The sequence below is a fragment of the Nilaparvata lugens genome, chromosome 3, assembly GCF_014356525.2.
Source record: "Nilaparvata lugens isolate BPH chromosome 3, ASM1435652v1, whole genome shotgun sequence".
Classification (NCBI taxonomy): domain Eukaryota; kingdom Metazoa; phylum Arthropoda; class Insecta; order Hemiptera; family Delphacidae; genus Nilaparvata; species Nilaparvata lugens.
Genome location: NC_052506.1, coordinates 38,001,858 through 38,029,842, shown reverse-complemented (window position 1 = coordinate 38,029,842; position 27,985 = coordinate 38,001,858). Strand labels below are relative to the sequence as shown.

Sequence of the window (27,985 nt, the reverse complement as noted above, 5' to 3'; positions counted from 1 at the left end):
ATCAGAACTTCAACAACTATAATTCAAATCGCAATTGACAAGTCCACATCACGTCTAATTAGTCCAAAACGGAGCTGCGCCGTGCCGCGCTCGCAGTGCACGGACCTTCCATTGTCCGCTCTCCTGCGCGTCGCGCCGCGCCGCTCCACCGACTTAGTGCACGCTCACCTTAATATCCTTATTCCTTTTCCTCAGATCTGTTTGAATCTGAAGTTATTTGGAATGACAAACTATCTCAATAATTGTGTCAAATGGTTTCTGGTTCGACCGACTTTCTATTTATAAACTATTTAGATTTGGACTTTCTTTCTCTATATGCTTGAACATAGTTAATTTTTGTATTTTTCTATTTTATAATCGACAACAATCATTACCTACAAACTTTCGTAGCAGGTGCTAATTTTAGTCATAACTAGATCATCAAAGAAAATATATGTATTAGATTTCTCACTGCCTTTAGGAATAAATACATCTCAAATATTATTCTTGACTGAAGTTGTAGAAATGTCTGTAGAAGGTTGCGGTCTTAGCCCCATGTTAGGAATGGCACATTGTACGGAATTTGCAATTCTCAAGAGAGGTATACATGACTTTCTTGTGAAGTTTTCTATGTGAAAACTAATTTTTGGGGAGGATTTCAAAGAGTTTCTTCAACTATGCTCTCATGCAAGATTTCAAAGAGTTTCTTCAACTCTTTGGTAAATTTCTTCTCCTTAGAAACATTGAGATAGCCTTTTTCTGATACAGATATAGCTGTATTTTACCCAGTTTTTTACTAAAAGAGAGGTGGGGCACAGCACAACAGGTGTACAAAGCTATTAGGTAGCCCACTTATGTACAGTAGGCTTACATTCATAATATTATTTTATTTTAGCGAATGCGTGATATTTTCTTCTGCACTTCATCATATTGAGAGATGAATTTTCAAATTGATTACACTTCTACATGATAAGGAATTTTTCAACCGATATTTTGCATTATTTCAAGTTAAATCCGGAGAAAGAACAACCATTTCCTTATGGCACTTCGCAGCTTGAAACCAAGTGTTCTAAAAATCTTATTTGACCATTCATTTTGTAGGTAAAATACCGTATTGTATTTTTTCATTTTCAAAGAAATTTTCTTTAAGAATATATTCTTTTTTAAACATCAAAAACTTGAAATTCAACTGATAATTTGATAATTTTGAAGATTTCATCATTTTGGGGAAACAGCAAGTTTGACGTTTCAGATTTAAATTATTTGCCTGAAAATACATAATAACCGATAGAAAAATGTTGGCACCACTTTCCTGGAACATCCGTCTATGGCCTCCGTTTACTGGAAGCCATAAAATTAGATTAAAAAATATCAATTTATTGCTGGTTTGGTTTCTGCTTCTCCAAAAATGAGTTTGATTGTAGTTTTAATAATCAACTGACATTTTAATTATTCATAGCTGTTCCATTAATGATATAAAATCGGGTTGATTATCTATCAAAAGTTGTAATGTCAATAACAATTTTGAGAGATATAAATAAAAATTATAAATCTAAGTACGGTACCCTTTTAAAATTGTTCAATCACGACATGTTTCGGCTATAATATAGCTTATAATTATTATAAATCATATTATAATGCCATTAACCAAAAAAAAAAAATACAATTTTGATAGTTATGCAATCCAGAAGAACATTAAGAAAAAATACAATTTTGAGAGTTATGCAATCCAGAACATGAACTCAAACTTTTTCATGAGTCGTAACATCTTATACAAAACAAGTACGGTACCGGTAGTCTATTTAGTTACGTTGTTTCAAGGCGCATATGACCTGAAATAGAAACCATGCGTTTTGTGCTCATGTAACAAGACACAGAATAGCCCCACGAGAATTCAAATTTGTAAAAAATGAGATACAAAAACATTCTATTGAGTAACCGATAGAGAGAGAGCGAGCTAATTGATACGATTTATTGTTTCCTTTTAGAATTATTTTTCAGCAAATATTGTTTTTTTTTTCATTTTTCAGTGTACTGTGTGCTTGTATTGACCACTGGTAAATACAACAATATATTGTTAACTAGCAGGTGCACCATATGCTCGGCAGGGTCTGTCTAATTAACAACTTGACAAACTTAGAACTTGACCTACTGAAATATTGATGAATTTAAAAGGTCTATACCCATCCTCGGTGAATTAGGAAACATTATGCGAAATTTCAAGTTAATCAGTCCAGTAGTTCAGACGTGATGATGCGCCATTCGTGAATTTCCTATCCCGTACGTGTATAAGCCAATTCTTTCCTTTATTATATTATGGATTACAACTATTTTTCTACAAAATTGGTCGAAATGAGAAATTGTAATTTTGTAATCCAGAATACCTTATTTTTATGGAAAATCCTTTCTGAAATATGAAAAGTAGCTTATTTAACAGATGAAGCACTAGTACCAAAAATATTCACTGACAACAAAAAAATTTCAAACTCACCGTTTTGTTCGAAGTCGTCTAAAAATCACTGCTAAGAAAAAGTTTCTGTCCAGGTAACTTCAAAGTCATATCACACTTTAGTTAAAATTAGGTCACTTATTTGAATTTTAATAGCACTTCACACAACATTGTATTGCAATAGTTATAAAAACGCCGGGTAAAAATATAAGTTGAAAGAGTTACTTAACACGGGAACTGATGAATCAGTAATAGCATTTCAACACTGGTTAGTCACAGGTCGTGAAAATTTCAGCTAGCGCGCAGACGTAAAGAAGGGTGATTTGGCGCCCAGAGATCGTGTTGTTCATTGGTTCATCCCTTCAGCACATGTAAGAAACAGAGAGGGGAGTGAGAGAGACGCTCAAATGCAACTGCGCAGCTCCATTTGTCTGGATTCGACTCAGACAATCAAACGCTGTAGACAATGAAATGGCAGTTCTATTTATATAGCAGGCAAGTATTTGAATTACCGGCGTTCATATTCATTAATTCATTCATTATTCGATGCACGAATGAGAACAGAAACAACCGTGGAAAATGTTCCTCCCCTACAATTAAACAAAGCAATGTTTATTACAATCATATTGATGATAATGGAATACAAATTATTGAATTATTATTATAATTTAAATATAGATTATAGACAAATCCCTACAATTCGACTCAAAAGTTTCCAATCAATTGGAGCCATTCAAATTTATTACAAAGGTGGATTGAATACTAAAGATGAGAATGAATTGTTTCATAAATATTGGATGACTGTAACTTTAATAAAAATAAATCAAGTCAGTTTCACTTCAATGTTCTTCTCTCGAAACATTGAATACATTAAATTTTTAGAAGTAAAAATACAGGCTTTTCAGTAAGTAAAAATATTGGTTTTTCAATAGCCAATACTAGTATAAGAATTTATTGTCTATTTTAAATGTGTTGAGCCTTGAAAAAATTGTATGAAAATGTAAATTTTTCATAAATACAAAATCTGGAGCCATCTAATCATTAATAAAGATTCGATTGTTTGAAACTGTCTCAAAGACGCTAACCTTTCTCCATTCTACTATCAAACAGTGATTCACTTTAATTGTATTTCTATGTTAAGCGGAAGCAATACCTATAGCAATAAAATTTAGAACAAACACTAAGCACGAGTTCGTTTGGTACAAGACTAAACGGAGCGTTTCCACTTGCCTCACGTTGGTTGAAGAAACGTGAACAAAACCACCAACTGATTCACCAGTTTGAACAGCTCCACGTTCGTTTCAAATACGTTTTAATTTGAAATTCAAAATTTATTGTTGAATTTCAAATGAATGACATATCATATTCTAGTAATTCCAGAGAATTTGAGAGGGGATCGTGAGACTTATTGGGATAATCCTACCATAACTGTAGGATACAATATTTATGTTCAATTCCAATAAACTCTGGTGTCTGCTGGTTATCAACAAGGTAATTTAGAAGTACCTTAAGGTGAGAGATGAAATAGCTATATAGCTAATAGCTAGATGAAATAGCAAAGACCAATATAACAATATAGTGAAGGATTCTTTCTATAAAAATAATTATCATTAATTCACAAAAATAGTAAATGGAAGTGCTGAAATAACTAATCACCGATATTGAACTTCGTTCAATCGAATAAAATTAATGAACTGAATTCCAATTTTATTTTTAGACTATCAATGAATTGCCTTCTGCCATCTAAGAATTTTAAATATCCTTAGTCAGTGATTAGATATCACAATCAAATATTATCGATTCAATTGATCAATTTATTTTATTTATTGACTTTTTGAATCCCACTGATCACTCACAAATCTCTGATTATTCACAAGGTCATAGTTGAATAATGAAATCACAGCAAAAATGTTGCATTGGAATCAATTCTAATAGACTAGAATGCCAGGAAGAGTTCTACGTCTGCATTATTTATTCTATTTACTATATTATTGAAATATTTCTATAGGTGGATTGATGAATTGAGATTTTATGTGATGATGAATAACAATAACGAATGAGTAAAAATAATATCGATGTTTAATACAAAGGAAATACTAATTACATCAGTTCATATAAGACTCTATTGACAAAATGCCTTTGAAATGCATTTTTAAAAATCGACAATTCAAGTAGGACACATTCACATAAAAATAACATTTTTTATAATTATTAAAATACTCTCACTTTTTCGAAACATATTTCTGTTCAAATAGCACACGATAACTTGAAGTACGTGTACTTATGAAGCACGATAACTCAGAACTATCACAATAAGAGAGAGCACTCCCCCCCCCACTCAGGCAGTTGCTTTTCTGTCCATTAATAGCTAATAGCTGGCTCTTTTCAGTTCAGATAACTGGTGACTTAGTTTCTCTTCTTTGGTTTTACGGCAATGACTAACCTGAAATAAAATAGAAAACAAATAATTGGTCGATCTTTGTTCTGATGCAATTCTTATAGGAAAATTGTCTACTTTACATACTGGGGATGATGCTCAGAGCTTATATCTGGGTGAGGAGAATAAAATTGAATGGAGAAAGTATCAATGAACTTTAAGCTTCATATTAGGAGGATTCGAATCAAAATTATTTTGAAAAACATAATAGGTATATATGTAACTGGTAGCAGCACCAAGTACGAGGGCTACTCACAAAGTAACAAACGTTTCCATCTGACGACGCTATGCACGCCTAAATCAAGTGTACTTTCAAGTTCAGACGTGTTCTCCCATTCAGTGGCTTTCCAGCTGTACCAGCTAAAGTGACGTTGCGCTAAGCATTGTTGCAGCATTCAAGTTTAAAATGTGTGCTGCAATTGAAAATCCCACGAGTTGATCAGCTTGAGTAATCAGTAATACGGTTTTTGTTGGCCAAAATCACAAAACCGATTGAAATAGATCGTCAGTTGTGCGAAGTGAACGGAAACGACGTTATGAATAAAAGTTCGGACCGGAGATGGTGTAGGAGAAGAGTGGACGATCGAGCATTGTCACAGATGAACTGGTAGCCAAAGGCGATCAGAAAATTTGGGAAAATCACCGCTTTATAATAAGTAAAGACCTTGCTCCAACTGACTTTCACTTGTTGCCGGAAATGAAGGCTTCGTTAGCAGCACAGCGCTTTAGTGCCTCAATCTGTTTGGTTATGTAAAAAATAGTATTTTTTCTACTCTTTCAAATTTTTATATTACAATATTATTCTCTCATTAAATCTTTTTGTTTCATTTCAAAACGTTTGTTACTTTCTGAATAGCTCTCATACAAACGCAAGTCAAATATTGAGTTTGTAAAATAAATGTTTTAACAAAAGTAACGTATATTACTCAATTAATCATTGATCATATATTTGACATAAACTATACTGATGGAAAGAGAAACAAGCGCTAGTATCAATTTCAATTTCCTAAATTTACTTGAGAAAATAATACAAATTAGATTATTACCAATGAAATCCTTTTCTTTCATGTTTTGTTATTGAATTATTGGATTGAAATTTAGATTCCCTTCTTTTGGAAAAGCCAAAAGACGATTCACTGAAAGTGTTTTTCTTCTTATGCTTAATTTGTGTGTTAACTTCATTGATATTGATGATTTCTCATCTATATTAATCATTAAAATATTTTCTTTTAATTCTTACTGTAAAAAGGTTTCTTGCAATAAATTCAAATCTATGTGTTCAAACTTTTGCTCAATACAACTACTTACAGTTCTGCTATTCTCATAGGCCACCAAAAATGCATCAACGTCCATTTCTCCTTCCAGAAACATTTCAGCTACAGCTTCGCTCTTCTCATCACTTTTGATAACAGCGGCTTGAAGGCTCTCCTACAATTTCAACGGAATAAATTTCATTATAAATAGAATGTTTCTAGTAACTATAACCATAGAGAAGAGATAAAGAAGATATTCCATGGTAGAGCGTGTATGTTCCAAATTTCACTGTTTCCTCAAGCTGATAGTCCACTTAGTTCTTTTTTGTGAAGCTATTTGACGCTGGTTGTCCCTCATACTGTGCCATTCATACAATTTCACCCGGCCAAGACAGTAGTAATCAACAATAGTCGACAGTAATCGAAAATAATCGACTTGACATTGTGAAAAGATACTAATAAATCATACAAAAAAGAAATAAATGAATGCATTGAAAATATGACAGTTCAATTTGTTACTATAAGCGTTTACTGATACTTGGAAAATTAAAATTAAATAGTTTTTTAGATTTTCAATAAATTCATTTATTTCATTTTTGTATAATTATTGGTATCTTTAAATGTGAATATCTTTGTGATGGTTTGAAATATCGATGTGAGGTGTTCGCTATTCATTTTCTGTTAAAATTCTGTATCAAAATCATGTATCACATCCACATGATCACCTTTCTTTTTATAGAAAAATGAAGTAGGATTCAATATGGCAGATCCAAGATGACGGACAAAACGTTTGAAGCGACGTAAAAGTAGGGGTTTTCAATTCAAATAGTATCCGCAATGAAACCTACTGTCAAATTATCCTTGTAAACGGCCTATTAAGTTGTTTCCATCATTTTCACCAACTCTGTAAATTATATTATAGCATGTATGACTTCGCCTATACAAATTTTACTCTTCATCAAATTAAATTGAAAGATGGAAATTTATTCAAATGCTAATGAACTAATAATTATTATTAAACAAAAATCCAAATTAAATGCTGTAAATCACCCCGAAGACTTCTGCTACTGCAAATATTGGCAAAAGGGTAAACTGTTAGATAAAAATTATTTTGTCCTAAACATCCAACAATAAACCGGGATTTACTCAATATGAAAAACTCTACAATTTCCTAGGATAAACGATCTATTGTAAGTCATTTCAATCACCAGGTTCGTCTAGCTTATCATCAGGTTCATCTTGAACTAACAATAACTCCTACTCAATAAATATTCGAATAATACATTGCACTGACTTCATATATCTTGAATACATGCATGTAGATCACTCAAAATGCCAAGAAATAAGTAGAGCCTGCATGCCATACGATGTATGGACGAAACCTTCTATGATTCTGCTTTGAATTTCACAGAATATTTTCATAAATCTCTTTTCTCAAAATTTTTTGTATCCATTTTGGGTATAATACTTGGAGATATAAAATCCGGGTACCTTCATTATTTGGAAAAAAGCTTCTCATACCTACGGTAGAAAAGTAAAAAATATAAAATGGCATTGATACTCACACATATACTCTCTGGACTGAAGCGATCAGCTAGTTTTTGATACTCCGAATTTAAGACTTCAAACTGTGATTTAAGATTCGAAAATACTTCTTGTCTCTCAAGTATATCTTCTCTTAACTTATTAAGTACTGGTTCTTTCGAGAGATTCTCCTCTGCAACACCACAAACAATCAAAACCAAGTGAAAAATGCTTAATGTCGCTTATTTAATTGGTAAATTTGAACTGAATAGACTAAAAAACCTGAGAAGAAACAAAACTCATCAGATACATCAATAGATAGATAGATAGATAAAAAATGCCTTTATTCAATATAAATAAAAATAATAAGACTACAATCATGTTACAAAATAAACAATTAAAAATTATATAATTAAGATAATGATTGTGCTAAATAAAAAACATGAGACAAAAAACTTGACATAACCATGAAGGTTGTCTGCCAGAGTTGGTAGGCCTATTCTACAAAAACAAAAGAAATTCGAAATTTGTGAAAACAATTATCATTGGAAACCAAATAAAGAAGAAAAATAAAGAAAGAAAAATAAATAAATAAATAAAAATAAATAAAGAACCTGCTACATAAAGAACAAATGAATCAATAAAGCTGAACAAAATGAAATAAATACTACTATAATGCCTCTCAGTAATTTTCCTTTTTATATTTAATAATTAAACTCCCTAATCATTTCATTTCTAATACTAACTGCCCTTTCCACATATCGCGCTAAGAGACTCCACTCTTTTCCATTTAACCACTCCATCATCTCTATATCATTCAATACATTCTTCCCCAGAAACATTTTACGTAACCCCACTAAAACAGGACATACTCCTAGGAAATGCTTTACGTCTTCTCTTTGCCTCAAATTACACATAGAGCAGAGCCATTGAGATTCTTCCCCCTCCCGCGCCCAAAATTTAAATTTAAAAGAGCTCCACGTGCCTTGAAGATGAAATCCACTGTCTTCTTATCCAAATTTAAATTCAAATAACTTTTACCTCTTTCCTTGTCCAATAGGATATAAGTATCATGAAATTGTGCCGAAGCCGCACTTTGAAAACTACACATAACATTTTCCTCTTTCATTTTCCCATACATACATTCGAACTCACGCTTCCATTCAATCCTATTATCAATCACACATCCTGCCAACCTACATCCATACTTCACATCCAAACGCATCCATTCCTTAAACCAAGAAGTCTTATGCTCTATTATTCTTTCAGCCAGTTTCCTCGGCAATCTATTTCCAGCCATATTTAGTGCCTTGAACATATATTCAACATGCATCCTAAAAACTTTTAGAAATGCTGGTTCCATGTCAAGTTCCATCTGCAATATATAGTTGGGTGTTGATTGCGGCAATGATAGCATCTTTTTCGCGAAAAATCTAGGTAAAGATTCCAGCACGTCACAATTCCTGTATCCCCATACCTGTGCACCATACACCGCCACCGCCTTCATTACAGCTTCATACACCTTCCATTTCGCTTTCATTCCAATCTCATTTTTTACAATAAAACGTCTCCAGACTCCATTAATTGCGAAATTAGCGACAGATACACGTTCTTTCACATGCTCTGAAAACAACTGCTTCGGCGTGAGTATGACACCCAGGTACTTATACCTATTAACCACCTCAATACTATTCCCATTCAAAAACCATTTCTCATGACTAACCAAGCGACCCCTCTCCTGAATACCATAATTTTAGACTTCTCAGTATTATAAATTAGGTTATTTCGTCTAGAACGGTCCTCTAAATTAGTTACTCTTTTCATCAGTTTATGGTTAACTTCTTTTAGCGCTTGCATCTCATCCTTAATCTTCTTATTCTCTACTTTGAGCTCGTCGAAGCACTCTTTTAGCTCCGCAATATCCTTTTCCGAGGCTAGTAAAGAAAGTTTTTTATCAAGGAGATTGCTGAGTACTTTCTCGATATTCGGAGATTGTTCTCCCATGTCTGACGCAATACCCGATGCCGATACAACACTTGACAATGAAACTGTTACTCTCTTTCTATCCTGCTCCTTACTGTCTGGCGAACTAAGTGCCCGTTTCTCCCTTTTACTGCCCGCTGCGGTAAAATATTTATCCACCGTATTTTGCATTCGATTTAAAGCTCAAAACATAGTGAAGTAATTATACTTTTACAAACCGTCACCCAGAAATAATAGTCCTTATTTGATTGCTTAATTATTATAGGGATAGGAAACCAAGGTAAAAAGGAAGCACCAAGAGAGCTATCAAGGCTTTGGAAAGAATAGGAAGCTCCTGAGAACACAGGTTATGAAAAGAAGGATTAAGAGATGGGAGGAAAAAAGCAGTAAGCAGCAAGATAGCAGTACGTTTTGTAATACTAGCAAACCATTATCAAACAGTAAAAACGTGTCAAGCAGAAAGCAATAGCAATTGTAACCAAACCCGCCTGTATACCTTTAACCGTCACAATCGTTGATTGGTCGACAAACAGAGCGTTGCTTGGTAAACAAAAATTATTCAAAAACAGCTGATCGCTACATGGAAAGTGAACCACAAGCCACAAGATTCGGCGTAAAGTTCAAAACACCTTAATCTTATCTCAACTCGCTTGCTGTGTTTCACGATGATAATACTTATAAACGTTCTCTTAGAAGAACTGACCCTGCAATTCAGCCTAGAAATACGCTTGGGAAAATTTCGTTCGCAAAGTTCTTTGCAGGGGAGCCAAAGTTCAAATCGGGCATCAAGCCAGACCGAGAACGGTATTTTCAGCTATTTATTTGTAGGTTAGAAAGAATTAAATACTGAATACATTAGATATTTCGGTCTTTCTCACAAAACTAACTAATCACTCGGACGATCAACTCACAAACTTGAAGGAATTACTCAAGTCACACCACAAAATCAAACAAAACTTTCCAATATCACATTAATGAACAGACGTATTTTCAAACCAACTTCTTGTAGCATCCAGTGCTACCAACCAGATACATCAATAAATTTAATAACTAGATTTCCACAAGCAGTAACCTTTCACAAATTAATAGAAGATAAAATATGTTGTCCCCTGGTAAACAATTGATTTATGATGAACAGACTTACTGGAGACCTCTTCTATTTTAGTGATAAGATCGTCCTTTGTCCGATCCAAATCTTGCACAGCCTTAGTCGACTCCAAGAGCTCATCTATTCGATCGACACTCGAATAGAGTCTCTTCAGTTCATCAGTAGACATGGAACTCAACTCTGGGAACATCGAGGGTTGAACCTGAAAAGAGAGGAGGGATGTTAATTACTAATTATCATGAATACTGAATACTCGAGGAAAGCTTTTTTATTATACTAAATAGCTTTAAAAATCTTTTGATAAAATAGATGAGTATGATTACAATAATATTATTTTTTAATTCAATATTATTATGTCGTATTACTGGTGTATTTTATATTCAATTTCTCAGTTAGTTTCATGTTGCATTGTTATCGAGAGAATATTTGTTTATAATGCTCATTGGTAGAGCATATTATTTTCATTTAATCTAGATGTCCACATTATTATAAATTGAACACTGTAATCAAAAATAGAACAAACGTTCAAGTCACCTACTAAATGAGTCCCTGAAACCCCTATGGTAAAAGGCGTTAATTACTTCAGTTGATCTATGTTTCAGGTCTATTCAATCATCTTATTGCACATGCATTAACATACCGATACAACATACAAAATATAACAGCTTTCTTAACTGAAACTGCGTTTTCGAAATGTCAACAATAGTCTGAATAGGTACCTATGTTTAAACTAAGCAAAACGACTGAAAGTTTGTGATGCACTAAAATAGCAGTGATGGTAATACTGAAAATAATAAATTGAATATAGAATGAAGATTGTAACAATGAAAGTAATTACAATTCTGATTCTGTTAGCATACTTCGAAGTTATTGAAGTATAAAGACTAAAAAAATACAAAGTAATACACACCTCTTACAAAATTATAGTGAGAACTATCAATACACTGAAAATAATTAGAACAACTTACCGGTGTTGCGTTGCTGCAATTGGGTTGTATTGCGGTTGCGTTGCTGCCATGTGAATGGGTATAGTCCCAGTACGTGCTTGGAGGTGTCGTTGAGTAGGAGAAATTATTGGGAGATAATGGAGCACCTCCAACAGACTGGCCACCATCTGATGAGTAAGAGAGAGATAGAAATATATCAGTCACAATCCATTGTAATATACATGTTTATAATGTCACATAAATATAACATTTAGGGCCGGTTTCCGAGCTCGGGATTTAGCTAAACTTCTAGACTTTAACTGGCTTTAAACTCTGGAGTCAGAAAATTGGCTTTCCGAGTCAGAGCGTTAACTTAGTTGAGAACTTAAATAGACTCTGGAGTTTAGAGATCATGTTAGACCCTGGAGTTTATAATTTCGCTTTCTGAGTGAAGGGCTTATAAGTCAGGACTTTAATTAGATTCTCACCTCTTTCCGAGTCAAGGATTTATCAAAACTCGTCAAGTCCAGGACTTAAAACAGCGTGATTTTAAACCCTCGACTGGGGTAGGGTTTAAATTCAAGTTCTAGACTTAACTGAGCGAACCCAATTCAGTTATTGTTTTGGAGTAGATAAAAATAAAAAGCCAAATAGATATCATGGAATACCTAAATTATTTGGATTAGTCCATCTAAATTCATAATTTATAGTTTGCAAGTTCATTTTGGAATGAAATTGTATCAGAATTATGCGTAAAAAACTAACCTCATTTTACGACTGTGATATAACCTAAAAATGTTCAAGCAATATAATACAAGGATTGCCTTGGAATTTATATTCCAATCTGAATGTTATTAATCAATGTCATATTCAACATATTAATAATAATAACAATAATAAACTATTACCCCAATTTTTTTCAAAACAAATACGTTTTCAAACTCAATATCGGTAGCCTAATGAAATTTTTATTCCAAAATCACTGGTTAGGATCAATGATCAATAATAGCATAACGAAAAATGAAATGTTTATTCATTCACCTTTCAAAGGTTTTGCTTTGAATAGGCCTACAAAGAAATTGAAACGTATTTTTACAAAATAGTTTGGAGAGCATGCTCATTTGAATTATCCCGCTGTAATCAGCTGTTTCCGTTTTGCTATAATGCCAACAATACAACAGCAAAATATTGTGAATTTCCCTCATGCTTACTGCGTTAAGTCCTGGACTCATAAGTCGAGAAATCAATAGACCCCGGAGTTTAGAAGATAAAATTGTGACTCAGAAAGTCAATTTAGACCCGAGAGCTTATGTGAGTCATGGACTCTGTAAGTCGAGAACTTATAGATCCCGAGCTCGGAGACCGGATTGATTGATTGATTGTTTGAGGGCTTTATTTATGCAGATCACAATACATACAGGTTTATATACTTGAATATATAATGGCTCACAATAAAGTTTTACATGAATTCACATAATATGAACTGAAATAATAATTATTGAACTGTACATGATAGAAAAAAGAATACAATTCAGAAATTCCTTCAAGATAATATTGTTCTGTATCTACATAAATTGGTGGAGTTTTGAGCATATCAATGTCCATTCTTTGGAAAGAATGCTCAGGATATCCTTCCTAGTAACTCTCTGCCAGATAGTTACCGATCTAAGCTGGAGAGCATAGAAATAGAAGATAGTTTGTTTTAGTAGTAATAAATAGCCTAGTACAAGGTGCGCCAGAGAAACTTACTTATTTGAAAAAATCCCGCGCGGTGAATTGGTCGTGTAGAGGGGAACGAGGGGGCGCATCTGGAAGAGGAACTTCTCAAATTTATCCTCCCTCAAGTAGCCATCATGCTCTTGTCTAGAGAGCAGCGGGCCTTCGCAGTTGAGAGCTTCTTTTCTAATGGTCGATCACTTGTTATTGCTACGCAACATGCCTTCCGCGCTCGATTTGAAATTCCTCCTTACAGACTCGTTCCTGGCCGTAATTCGATTCTGTCGTGGCTTGAATCATTTCGGGAGCGTGGAAGTGTCGCTAAACTCAGAAATGAGCTTCAACGAACCATCAGAACTCTAGAAAATATCGAGAGAGTGAGGCAGTCAGTTGTGGCAGTCCCCGGCGTTTGGCTTGCAAACACGCAGCTGCTATGGCAATTTATGACTCCACTGTTCAACAAATTTCCCATGAAGACCTTCAATTTCTTCCATATGAATTGGCTGTTGTTCAATAATTGACTGAACGCGATTTAGTTGCCCGTCAAAATTCATGTGATATGCTGATTGACAAACTGCCTGAAGACGCGGTCATTTTTTTCAGTGACGAGGCTCATTTCCACATGCGTTTACTCAATGCGATTTTTTATGGGGTTATTTGGAATCCCTGGTTTATGTCGATCGACCACGGACCATAGCACACTTCAAGAACAACATTCGCGACGCTATCGCCAACATATCGATTGATACCTACTGCAACGAGTGGATACAAATCTTAAAAATCGACTTCATCAGTATATGCGCATGCGAAATGGGGATCACCATCGATTTGATGTAATTTCCAAGACTGCATTAAAAAAAATTGAGATATTGTATTTCCATATAGAAAAAACATTGAAACAACAACTAAAGTACTTTTGTTTTCATTGACCTTTCAAATAAGTAAGTTTCTCTGGCGCACCTTGTACTTGAAATTCGCAGTTGTTGGATGTTTTTTCAATTGATACAAAAAAGTAGTGAGTAACTAACGGCCAAAACATAATCGGCGAAGTGGAAGTGTAATTGAAAAAGTATCTTAGAGTGTTTAAGAGTAAGGCATGTATTCAAATATGTTAGATTCTAGTGGAACGGCGAAGGTAGGGTAGAAGGTAGAAGAAAGCGGGCACATTCAGATTCATGCTTTATGTTCAACACTCTCAGCTCCTTCTATGATACCCTTTACCGTCGCCGCTCCACTATGTATAGACACAAAAAGATGGTAGTTGAGAAGTTGTGACTTTGATAAACTAGCATTGATTCGATTCGCATGCAACGGACATTTATAAATTGCGGGCAATATAGCTTCTATCATGTATCCTCTCTCCTATTATTCAACCAATAACATCCTCCACTCAAAAGTTTGTGTAGAACTAACACCACTTTACTTGGCCACAAACTTGTTAAAGATCATGGATACTCTGATGAAGAAATAATTGAGATTTGTTATGAAAATATAATTTGAAACATTGATAAATTGGAAAAGAATGCTGTTCTTCTAAAAGTTCTTTATTTCACCCAATGTTGATGCTTTTCCCATTGGAATCTTATGAAAGAGCCTTTAAGAATCGGAATCTTATAACCAGTAAGAATAATTGTAAGTCATATAATATTAATTGATTATGAATTCTGAAGAAAATAATAATAAGTTATCTATAATATAACTTAATCTGTACAATTTTTATTGTTGAGGAAACATATTTAGGGAAACCAGTTTTCTCCATTGTGAATAAATAAATAAATGTTTCGAAGAATCCATTTGTAGAGGATTTGACTGAATAATACATGGGTTAAAGGTTCTCAACTGGATTTCTTGAATCGGCAGTAAATCGCAGGTTTCAAATTTGCTTGCTGTGTTGAACCGAATTTGTCTATTATTAATTAATTTGAAAACTTACCTCGACTGCAGGCGTTTTGTTGCACAGACGCTGATGGCGACTGCTCGTCAGATAGGAATGGTGGCGGACGGAGTTCGAATTCTCGAATGATGGCTTGCACCACCCGGCCGAGATCAGAATATCGAGTGAACTGTCAAAATAAACCGCGCATTTTTCTATACTAATTCAATTTTGAAATTGATAAAATAAAAAATTTAGCCACATGCTAAATACATCAACTCGAATTCAAATTATTTATTCAATAAAACAAGCATACAGTATACAAACAAGTAAATTAATCGCCCATATGGACCTCTTGGGTCTGTATTTGGGTAGACAAAACAATAGTTGATCAGACAGTGATACTATTATATAATATTTTTAATTAATTCTATTTAAAATGGTTAATTTATACAGTATAAATATAAGTAAATAGATACAATATCTACATTAATTAACTTAATCTACATTAGTCTTGAATTAAAATACAGGTAGGTATTGGTTTAACGAATTACTTATAATGAACAAGATCAAATAGCAAGGTCACATGTTTCAGGACTTTATAACTTATTAAAAATTTATTTTTAATTTCATTTTATTGTCAAGTTTATGAAACTGTTTGGACAATATACTTTTCCGCACCCAGTTACTTTTTCAATAAGAGTTCAAGAGCAGAATCACTGCATTGAGATATCTATGCTCGCACAACACAACTTCTACCCTGGGTTGTCTCATGTTACAATGAGTATTAGTTTACTTCTTGATAGTCCATGGCAAAAGAGAGTCCAGAGTAAACATTATTTGGTACGGAGTAGCTCTGTCGTGTACGATATAGAACAGGTGATAAAAGTAAACTCCTTTATCTTAAGAACTATGTTCTTAGTAAATAGTTTAATAAATCAAGGTTAGAAAAAGTATCATGTTTCGTTTTGGTTTTATGAAATTGGAGGTTCAATAGATTTATCGAGTAAATGAATTAATAATCTTCAAGGAAACTTACATTGAGAAGTCCGGGAGCTGAGGTGACTAACCCCGATTCTGTTACCCAGTTGTGTACAACAGTAGGAACTATTTGAAGAACTGGTTTCTCCAAAGGAAATTCGGGACTCAGTTTCACAATTAAAGCGAGCGGTTTCCCTCCTGAATTGAATTCTATCTTGTATTCTACATCTTCTTGCACTTCCGAAACACTAGAAATTATAAAAAATACATTGATTCAAAATGGATATCCCAATTTCAAACAATTATTAAAAAAAAAACGGTGCACACAAACCAATTTGACATCAAATTATTCACAAGCGCATCAAGTTTATTACGGTAAATTATAAGTGTTCTATCTGCCCTCTTTTTGAGGTTTGTACGACATCTACAAAAAAGTAGTAGGGTCCATATACCATGGTTTGTAAAATGCACAATAAACGTTCACTTGGGCCAATCTCGTTCATATTCCACTGTTTGATGAGGGTTTTCAGTTGCCTGTATACGAACATAATATCTTTAACTTTGACTAATGACTTTATCACTTACATGAAAAATTGCCTCATCGCTAAGAACGAGAATCCTCTAAAATTGAACGATTTTGTGTATTTTCACAAATTTTGCACAATTGTAAGTCTTATATCAGGTTCTTACCGGGCGGTGGTAGGGGAGCATACTATGCCATGTGGCCAGAAGTATAGCTTGATAGATACTGAAAATCTTAAATTGATACCTTCAATACCATACTGCTTCATTCATTACCCACTCTTTTGGGATCAATGGCGTCATAAAACTCAATACACGTGAATCAACACACAACTATTCAGATGGCAACCAACGATCCAGTGATTGCTTTTAGTAGAAATTGAATGTTGCTACGGGCAGCCAGAGTATGTTGTATCCTCTTGACATACCCCAAACACACGAGGATGTAATGGCTGATGACCGTCAGTACACCAAGTTGAGCAAAGATGGGCTTGCAGAGGGCAAGATGGTCGCAGCCTGTTATGATTCTTACAGCCCTCTTTTGCAGCCTCAGGACATAAGCAGCCACTGTTGAGTGACCCCACAATAGGAACAATTTATAGGCGATGTGGCAATGGAAGAGAGCGTGATACATCATTACTAGATATTTTTCAATCACCAGGACCCTCATCTTGAGCAGCAGAAAGCAAATGCGGGATATTCGACTGGTTACCTGCTATATATGACTGCTCCAGCTGGGTTTGTAGTCCAATACAAAACCCAGCAGCTTCACTGAATCCTGAGGCTCATGCAGTTTTGGGACAAGCTGCAGATGGTCCTTTCCATCTTGTCCTCATTAAGCTGGAATTGAAGCTCAGATCCCAACGACAGCCGAGATGTAAAATTCATAGCATCAGAGAGGAACGGTAGTCGTCAAGGTCATATTTATCATGACTATGAACAGTGTAGGCTCGAGACTAGGAGTTTGCACCACCGAGGTAAGACAAGCTGAGTCCTTCCAGTAAGTCAAGATGAGAAGGGCTGTCCCGTAGACAATAGAAACTCAGCTTTCCGAGTAAAATGCTATGGTCCACACAATCGAGGGCTTGGCTCAGCAACAGATTACACAGTATCAGAGCAAGAGACTCACAATCCTTGAAGGCAGCATAAGCATCACCACGCTCAGCTGCGTGGTCTTGCACCCACTGTTGTTCTCCCAACTCAGAAGCCAATCTACACGTTGGAGAACAGGTCACTCACTCTCCTCAAAGAAAGCCTCCAGATGAAAGCTTCATATTCATTTTGTCAAAGACAGGAGTTATGGAGATTGGCCTGAAGCTATGAAGGCTCTTATGATCACCCTTCACACCAAGAACTGTCCCTGTTTTCAAAAAATCAGAAATTTTTTCAGACCTCAAGAACCAGACAGATGCAGAGAGAGGAACTGATACCGTACTTATTTAATTGGATTTTTCAGCAAACTTTACATGAAGAGTCCAAATAGAATCTCAAATAGTTATTTGTATATCTAGAGTGAAAAGTACAACTTTTTCTCCCTGTGGGAAAATGTTTGAAGCCCGAGGCGAAGCCGGGGGCAATAATTTTACTGAGGGAGAAAAGTATTTTTTTCGCTCGTGATGTACACAACATTTTTCCTCCATCTACATTTTTTATAGAAACTGCGAATCAAATCATTTTAATAACTTACGTTATTGGTGACAATGTTTTCTAACAACATATCCTAAGATCTAAACCTAAAAACCGGTCGTCTGATTGGCACTGCCGATTGCGCTATCTATCGGCAAAATTTTAACAATTATCAGCTGGACGGCTATCAAAAATGGCTGACTCCAGATCACGCGTTTCAGATTTGAATTGCAGATGAAAAATATTTGTTAGCTGGTATTTTGAATAGAATAACATATTTTAAAATATGTATAAATTTTTATCGTCTACTAATATTAGACGATACATATATTTAATAAGTGTACATATAAGTGATACAATACAGTGATACAATAAGTGATACATATATTTAATAAACAACATATATTTAATGAGTTGATCAAATTTCTGGTTGTGGTAGGCTATTTAATTCAGTTGACAGGCAGACACCTCTATTATGCTTCCTCATCTGAGCTTATAGTCCAGCCAATGAAAGGTTTAGAGGGAAAAGTTTGGAAGACAATTTTTGACCCCGCAGTTCTGTTAAGGGTAATAAGGAGGTAAACATATCAAAAGTCCCCATCCCTACCCCCTGTGCCAAGGGGGTGGGGGTGGTTTAAGTGTACCATTTTTTGGTTTCACGCATAAAACTCAAAAACTTTGTATCCTAAGGACTTGACTGTCATATAACAAATTTAAGCTTACATAATTTCCTACAATATTCATTGTAAAACTTTTATATATCTCCTCTAGTTTTCGATGTATCCGCTCTTGAAGGTGTAAAATTTTTGAAAAAAAACACGTTTATCATAATTGTTTTTCTATTTTTGCTTTTATAACTCTTTAAAAATCAATGAGAAATATCCATGCTGATCATGAGCTTATAGAGCATTAAATTTTCTTCAATTTGATGTATAATTTCACACTTTAAGAATTCCCTAGACAGGAAATTCGTAAAGTGTGAAATTATACATCAAATTGAAGAGAATTCAATGCTCTAAAAGTTCATGATCAGCATGGATTTTCCCATTGATATTTAAAAAGTTATAAGAGCAAAAATAGAAAAAAATTGATGATGTTTTTTTTTCAAAAATGTCACACCTTCAAGAGCAGATATCTCGAAAACTAGAGAAGATATAGAAAAATTTGTGGGATGAATATTGTAGTAAATTATGTAAGCTTCAATTTTGCATAAAACAATTATGTCCGTAAGAACATAGTTTTCGAGTTATATGTGAGAAACCAAAAAATGGTACCTTTGAACCACCCCCACCCCCTTAGCACAGTGGGTGGGGACTTTTGATATGTTTTGTTTACCTCCTTACTACCCTAAACAGAACTGCGGGGTCAAAAATTGTCTTCCAAACATTTCCCTCTATACCCTTTTTTGAGCATTCATTGCCAACAAATGTTACATTTGAAATGTAAGTTATTAAAATAGAGATGCTTCCCATGTTACCGTATTCAAATGGAAACACTTTCACGCTCTGGGGAGTTTTTCTATTTTTTCGTCCCGAGAGCGAAAAAGTGACACTTTAGTATTATGTTCCAGGGAGTAAAGTAAGCACTTTAGACAGTAGCTGGAGGAAAAAATATTTATTCTACAGCAAGATGAGTTTCCTAGAAAAATTAAATCAGCAAGATACAGAATAGGGGAGTAAAAAAATTTTCAGGATCTATTTTTGGTTTTTGTTAATAAAAAAAAGTAAAAAATGAAACCAAGGTTGATTACACCTCAGTGTGATAAAAACACCTTACCATGCCATACAGAAATTTAACTGAATTAGTCAGACACTGCACGGTGAGAGTGTCAAGGAAATAATGTATTGTGAATCAAACTTTTAAAATCACAAGATATTGAAAAATTTTACATTACGGTCACAGATATGGTACCGTACCAATTCATCAAGATTAGTAATCAACCAAGGAAAAATCATTAAATTCAAAACCTCAAGTCAAAACAAAAATCTAGGTATGAATTTAATAGTATTGGAGTTATGAATACCGTATTGAATATTGAAGATAATTAAATCTAAATTAGAATAATTCCAACTTATGTAATAACTTATACTCACTTGGCATTAAATATTTTCAAAGTGTCTATTTGTTTCTTTCTTTCAACAGAGAAGTTATCGGCCTTGAGAAATATGTTTGACCTATTCAACATTATAAAAAGGAATACTGTATTCTGAAAAAAAATATTTTAAGGAATTAAACATTACTTAATAAGAAAATTCTAAATAACACCAGTTCCTAATTACATTATTCAAGTTGAATGTTTGGTTTTTGAGGTTATCTGTCAAAATCTTATCACAGATAATGCATAGAAATACATTAGAGATGCAAAACTTCCGAGCAGAGTTGCTCCGAAAATGAAGTAGTCTACAATACTAGCATTCTATGTGGAATACATGGCGCGAAATTCAAATTGCTACTTAAAAAAAATGTTTTTCTTTTAAAATAGAGAAAAATCTTTAAAATATTTTTTGGAAGTGCTAAATAACGCCTCCAGTAATAATATAGGTACTCCCAATGAGCGTAATTTGTTTAATAAATAAATAGGTTATAGGCCTATACCGTATAAAAATTGTTTTTGTAAATAAAATTTCATACATTATTTTAGTTGGGCTGCTTACAGGTCTCCTTGAACCTTTCAATATCGATATAACAATCTTGATAAGAATATTGATTCATAAAATATAAAACATGTTTCGGTTCTCCAGCAACAAAATGAATTTCCGGTACCTTACATTATGTCATGGGTACAGATAGATTCATTGTAGTTGCTGCCCGTATGTCCATTGAAGAGTCAAACATATTTCAAATTTCAACGCTTTCGGTCACGCTATTATTATTTATATAAGTATACACGCTACATTATTTTTTGAAATAAGTTGATAACATTCCTGGTTCCCGAAATAGGGATGGTCCAATATTATATTGGACTCAGAGGTAGTACAATAAAATCCATATTTTTACTTTCCTTGCCCTATTACCATAGGTAAGGAAAGTATTGCTTTCCGAAAAAAAATTAAGGTACCCAAATTTTTATACGTTTCAAGTTCCCCTGAGTCCAAAAAAGTGGTTTTTGAGTATTGGTCTGTGTGTGTGTGTGTGTGTGTGTGTGTGTGTATGAGTGTATGTGTGTCTGTGTACACGATAACTCATCTCCCAATTAACGATATGACTTGAAATTTGGAACTTTAGGTCCTTCCGCTATAAGTATCCGACACGAACAATTTTGATCAAATGCGATTCAAGATGGCGGCTAAAATGGCGAAAATGTTGTCAAAAACAGGGCTTTTCGCGATTTCCTCGCTACAATTAATGTTCAGTAACATTTTCACCTAAGTTAAAATTGAAAATAAGCTCGAAATTCGAGAAAATGTGATTATCCGATTGCAAACTGTTGGCAACTGTTGATTTTATTAAATGATTCACTATGAAGAGATAGCAGACCTCGTATGTCTCCAGCGTTATTGTCCTGTCACCATGCAGCTGGCTCAGATCTTTTTGTTCATAAGTAGACCTGGGATACGCGTGAACACTAGCGTCAGGTGATCAATTTTCATTATGGTAAGGAAAGTTGTTTGAGTGCGCCACACCAGATTTTTTCTATTGAGACTACCGCTCATTTCTATATCACTTGCTATCAACAATCAATTTTTGGATCTCAAAGTTTGTCGGGTTTAATAATAAAATTGATCTGATCGTACCATTTAGGTACCTGATTTTTTCTGCTTATACCTGAAGCATTGTTCACACTTGAGCCTACTGCTCCTATATACACATCACAACACTTCACTCACATGGGCTACTTTTTAAATTAATAAAAAACAATATAAAAATCTTGAAGTACCCTTTATTTTTTAAAAATTTGAAATAGTTCATTTTGAAAATGACCTAAGTTAGGGTCGAAACTAGTTGTTGAACAATTTTAAAGTTTTTAAAAGATAAAGGGTACTTCAAGATTTTTATATTGTTTTTATTAACATCACATCTTGTACAATATTCAAACAGAAGGCCCAATATATAGTAGTTAGCATATTTTCCTATGTTTTTATCTGAGCCAAAATACAATTAAGTATTTCAGTGAACAGAGCAAATCATTGCAAATTTGGCACTACACTACTATCAAAGTTACAGGGGTACCTACAGGGGGGGGGGGTTTGGACGCAGACTGTGCCCTTGAAACTTTTGGGGGTGATTTGTTAATATTTTGTATGAATTTCGAGTGAATAAAAATTTGATTTGAATTGTTTATAATGTTATTTGTATAAGGGTGTAAAAGCTTTTCCAAATATTTAGGGGGGGGGAAGTTCTTACACGTCATGTAATTGGAAAACCGGATATGATTCTCTTGAAATTTCACACCAAAACCTCCTTCCATTGATGAAGATACGCTACAACTGTTCAACTTGATAGCTTTTATCATAAATTTGCAGCCAGATTTTGGCTTTCAAAATGAGTAAGAAACCATTACCTGGCTGCACGTCCTGATTTTCTAGTCTATTAGGGAACAAAGGTAATTAGGGTATTTGAAAAAAATATATGAAATTTTATCTTCCCGTTGGAATAGATAGTTCATTTTAGACTATAGGCTGTGCAAACCTTAAGGTGCGTACAGATTACGCGCCGCGAAAATGAGCAATTCACTTTTAATCAGCTGACTATATCTGTATTTTTACAGACACGGTATAAGAAATAAATATAAAAGCTTGGCATCAGCTGATTAAAAGTGAATTGCTCATGTTAGCGGCGCGTAAATCTGTACGCACCTTTAGGTTGCAGCATAGCTCTTATGAGTACAGTGCTGCCAGATTTTACAATATTCAAAGCTTGTGTGATAATTGGGTAAGAGAAAGAGCGAAGAAAAAATGTGGGACTTTTTGATAAAAAAAATGAATAACAGTGGACTATTTTATATTGAAATAACATTGAATGAAAAAGACTAAGAAATTGTCAAAAAACCACTGATTTATTGATAATTAGAAAGATCGGTTTCGGTTATTACACCATTGTCAATCTCTGATAAACTAAAACTAAATACAAGAGCAGCAGAATTTATACTAGTAGGCGAGTACTGCTATTGGTCGAGGGCATGAACGCCTGCCATTGGCCTAGTTAGACAGTCTCCTCCCACTCAACGGTGTGACAAAATGGCGGCTTAAGCAACAGAATCGCCATGATAATAAAATTTACTAAAATAGTACAAAATAAGAACCAAGAAAACAAGTGTGAAAGATAATAAAACAATGTCATTGTCAAAAACAGATTTGGCATCGTTGCAGAGCTACTAAAGGATAGTACTACCTGCTTTGTCGAATGATAGACAAGGATATAAACATCAAAGTTAATCAAATACTGTCATTACTATACCTATAGTGAGTCCACGTTATAATGACAGTATTTGATCAACTTTGGTTTTGCTATCCATGTCTATCATTCGACAAAGCCGGTGGTACTATCCTTTTCTAGGTCCACAACGATGCCAATTAGTATTCTTCTATCTTTATCTACTGCCATTATAACGTGGACCACACTCAAAAAGAACACATAGTCGAGATATTTCATCTGTAGAACAGCTGTTTTGACGACTTTAAAAAAATCATCGGATTTCACAATTTACACAAAGGAAACAGTACTCTGAAAACAATTATATATACACATATACAGTAGTCTGATCGTAGTTTCAAATATGTTGCCGCCAATCGTTATTATGTTATTCCTCTAAATTATTCTCGTTTAAGAATGAGGCTCACAGTTCAATGAGCAAGGAAAGTTGTGTGAGTGTACCATACCAGATTTTATATTTATGGTGACAGACCCTAAATATCAATAATATTGAAATAGCCTATGTTTGTTAAATTGCTCACATAATAATTCTGACACAAATTGTCTGAGTACTACTTATAGTGAGATTCACGTTATAAAGTAAGCACATCATTAACATTAGTTTGCTATTTGGCTGTCATTAGACAAAGCAGATATCTCTATCCTTCCCTAGCTCCGCATCGTTGCAAAAAATCGTTAGTTGGCTGGGAAAAATGAACTAGAATCAACTATTAATAACATTACATCAGATATATCGAAATAGCTTGAATCATAGCTTCATCTACAGAAGGGTAACAGGAAATTGGCAACCCTGCCGTTTATATAATTTTCACTGACTTTATAACATTAGTCTCACTATAGTGCTTTATCATTTGTCCGCAAAACTAGAAAGAAATAAAACAAAAAATACATAATTAGTTACTTTTATTAGAATTTGAGACTGCACCAACTAATAACAAACGTAAAAAATCAGTTCAGGAACCAATAACATATTGATTTGCATTCGAATCAACAAACAGAAAGATCAACGACGACATTCTTTGAATGAAAGTTATCAACTACAGATGAATGTTTTTGACGATCATTTCTTATAACAATATGAATGGAAATGTCTCTACAAATATATTACACAAAACTCATGGTACGCATTGTTCATACTTCTAGTTTGGCTAGAATATCTGATTCTCTAAATAAATGGTATTCTTTATTCTCCTCCAACTCGACCTTGGTACCACCATATTCCGGTAACAGCACTTGGTCTCCTACTTTGATTTGGGTGGGGACGAGCTCTCCATTCTGAAAAAAAATCAGATCAATAAAATAAAAATTCTTGACCCAATTATAAAGAAAAATATATAATAATACTAACATAATATTTGTGAACAGAAATAATTTGCAAAGCTTTTAATTCAAACATAGAACATAATGAGGACTTTGCTTTGTCCTATTGAAGGAGAGACAGATAAAAATCAATAAGCTATATCAAGAGCTATTTTCTAGACAATGTTTCGGTATTTTTTCACTTTGTACTGTTCTCTTTACAAACTCACAGCTAGCGCACAAGTCTGACTTTGCTGGCTGTGCCGAAACATAAGGATTTATTATAATTTACATTTGTTTTGTGTATCTTGTATTTTGGCGAAATAAATATTCTATTCTATATCGGTTTATTGATGTACCGAAAATTAAAACTTGAATGATAACGAACCTTCCGCTACAGATAGAAACTCTATAATAGTTTCTCTATTCTAAACTCTATTCAATAGTTTTGTCAACATTTGTGACTGTACTAATTACTAAGCAAGTCACTCAGAGACCCGGAAATTAATCAGATCTAAGCTGAAGAACCACCTGACCTGACCTGCACTGGAAAAACATTCATATTTTTTAAAGATTTGATGCCCACATAAGACACACTTCTATGGGAAGTATAAGGATAATGAATAATCGGAAAGAAGTTTTTAACCCCATGTGATAAGCAGCGGAATAGGCATCAAGAGTGGACACCTATCCAACAAGAGAAGGTGTGAGACCAACTTATCAGCTCAACCACGGAGCAAATTTCTCGTTTATTTTTAATGTAATTTATCTAAAAAATATATAAATAAACGGATTCTACCATTGAACCATGTTTGAGACCAGTCTATAGTCTCACATAATTAGAAGACTCGAAATCTGTCTATGATTTAAAAGAATAATGAAAAATATGATTTCAAGAATTTTTGCCGAACATTTATGAGTATGAAGGAACATTTTTCATCATGTTATAGAACAACGATTTGAATCAAGCAAAAATAAATGAGGGTGAACAGAAGTATAAAAACGAAATGTATAGAATTCTAGTGTTTGTAAACACCAATGAATATTAAAACTCCAGCCTGATTCCAAAGACCACATAAAGATAAGAAACAGTTCAAGAGGGAATGGAACTTTGCATCGAAATGTATTGACATTATCTGCATCTAATAATTATATTACTGATGTGAGTAATTCCAACAAGTAGTTGAACTATTGGAAAAATCATCATGCAAATATATCTTTTCAACTGGACATGGATTAATTTCAAGTATAACAAGTTTTTAATTTTAATTGTAAGCTTAAATTTCAAATAGTGATCAAATCTCAAGCAATCAATCTTATTTCAAAAAATAACAATATATGTCATCATAGATGAAAAATAAGATATGATATAATATAAGAAATAAAAATAAAAATCCAAGTACATTTTTTAAATTGTTTAAAAAAATTAAAATTTTTGAAAATGGCACTTGGATTATGAAAGAGTAGACCTAACGAAAAAATACAATAATATTATACAAAGTGAGTCATATGCATGGGAACCCTTCAATAAATTGGAGACTGTTGTAGATGTAATACTGTAACTTTCAGGATAAGTTAATGGTCCTTTTGACGTACAACTGAATTTCAATCCCTCATACGGGGGTGACTTAGGGGTTGTAACTCGAATATTTTAGATGTAAACACCCATTGTCTGGTACATCATTTTAAAGGCCTTTTTAAAACAAGATGGCATCGATAAAAATATTCTATGTTATTTCTATCCAAAATGGCGGCTGATTGAAGTTTTAGTTTTCAAGGAAATGAGGTCTAATGAAGGACTACAACAGCCTTCAATTTATTGAAGGGTTCCCACACATATGACTCACTCTGTATAATAATAAGAAATGTTATTTACAAATTTATTGATGTGTTATATTTTATTTTCCTTGCCGTTGTTAAGTCTTTAGAAGATTGGTAGTATAAATTTAACATAATATAAATTATACAATGATTTCCGTTAATATTTCAAATTGAAGAGCAATTATGCATTACTCAACTGGGCTGTATTTTATTATTATTCATATGATCTTAATAGAATAATAGAAAATTCTTACATTATTTCTAGCTCCTGGGCCAACAGCGATAACAGTTCCATGAAGAACTTTTCCTTGTGATTTTTCTGGTATTAATATTCCTCCCGTGGTCTTGGTTACTGCATCTGCACGTAAAACTAATACCCTATCAAACATAGGTACTAGTTTCTTGATAACTTGTTTAGCAAAAGCCTGAAACAGAAAACAATGAAAAATTTAAGATCTGTTGGACAGTCTCCACAATTTTTTCTTTCATAAACAATATAATTATTAAATAAATCAGTATTTATATATAAGCGAAATGGCACTGATTCATTCAGTCACTCACTCATTCATAAACAGAGCTGAAAATCTACTGAACCAAATACGTTCAAATTTGGCATGTATGTTCAGTTGGCCTTATAGAGGCGCACTAAGAACGTTTTTGTAAAAAGTCTTCAAGGTAAGCCCAAAATTTGTGTTTTTCAATAACATATATTTACTAGCAGGCCAACGTACCGCCGGAACTGCGCAGTGCCCCGACCGGCGGTAGACGGTTCATTGGGGTGGTTACACTGAAATGCAGGCTAAATTGAAGAACTTGTCAGTTTTGATGGGTCAGTATCTCCTCAAGTCACACATCACGGTATATGTATACAGAGGGTGCTTACTTGGAGATGTGACGTTAAGGTGTGGTGTCGCGGCCGAAAACCTGTTCTTGAGTGTTGGTCCCTAAGGGATCAGGCTGGTTTATAAGCTCTTCGGGGATCAGGCCTCAGGAAGTACTGGGGTAAGCCACCAACCAGGGGAAAACATAGCACATACGGTGTGGCCTAAGTGGGTACGGTCAGGTAAAGGACTATGGCATAGAGCTTCTGGCGGAGTTTTGAGATTTTCCAGTGG

The 27,985-nt window shown here is 34.0% G+C and overlaps 3 protein-coding genes across 4 annotated transcripts in view; all 3 read right to left on the bottom strand.

Moving 5' to 3' along the window:
* LOC111054356 (period circadian protein) overlaps nt 1-2,741 on the bottom strand; it is a 105,034-nt gene extending 102,293 nt beyond the window's left edge. The window contains exon 1 of one of the 2 annotated variants that reach the window (XM_039423696.1): nt 2,471-2,741. The gene's annotated coding sequence lies outside the window, so the exon portion shown is untranslated. The remainder of the gene's footprint in view (nt 1-2,470) is intronic. The other variant, XM_039423703.1, reaches the window with a different exon arrangement.
* A 1,746-nt stretch (nt 2,742-4,487) lies between these two features.
* LOC111054504 (vacuolar protein sorting-associated protein 37A) lies at nt 4,488-20,700 on the bottom strand. The gene is made up of 8 exons (XM_039423714.1): nt 20,471-20,700; nt 16,288-16,477; nt 15,309-15,438; nt 11,702-11,847; nt 10,770-10,935; nt 7,684-7,835; nt 6,174-6,293; nt 4,488-4,871 (listed from the first exon to the last, which is right to left on the bottom strand). Exons 1-8 carry the CDS (start codon nt 20,560-20,562, stop codon nt 4,797-4,799), a joined length of 1,071 nt encoding a protein of 356 aa, XP_039279648.1. The 5' UTR covers nt 20,563-20,700; the 3' UTR covers nt 4,488-4,796.
* Nucleotides 20,701-24,636: 3,936 nt separating this feature from the next.
* Nucleotides 24,637-27,316, bottom strand: LOC120350219 (10 kDa heat shock protein, mitochondrial-like; the record flags this gene model as incomplete). Its single annotated transcript, XM_039422784.1, has 2 exons — nt 24,637-25,025; nt 27,125-27,316. Coding segments are annotated over 2 exons (336 nt in total), but the record flags the coding sequence as incomplete, so codon positions are not given.
* Nucleotides 27,317-27,985: the final 669 nt, after the last annotated feature.

Excerpts from the sequence above, each read along its gene's own strand:
- LOC111054504 (XM_039423714.1), bottom strand. The coding sequence starts at position 20,562 with ATGTTGAATAGGTCAAACATATTTCTCAAGGCCGATAACTTCTCTGTT. Across the intron at positions 16,478-20,470 it reads TTGAAAATATTTAATGCCAA|TGTTTCGGAAGTGCAAGAAG; the intron begins GTGAGTATAAGT and ends TATAATTTCTAG. Across the intron at positions 10,936-11,701 it reads ATTGCAGCAACGCAACACCG|GTTCAACCCTCGATGTTCCC; the intron begins GTAAGTTGTTCT and ends CTCTCTTTTCAG.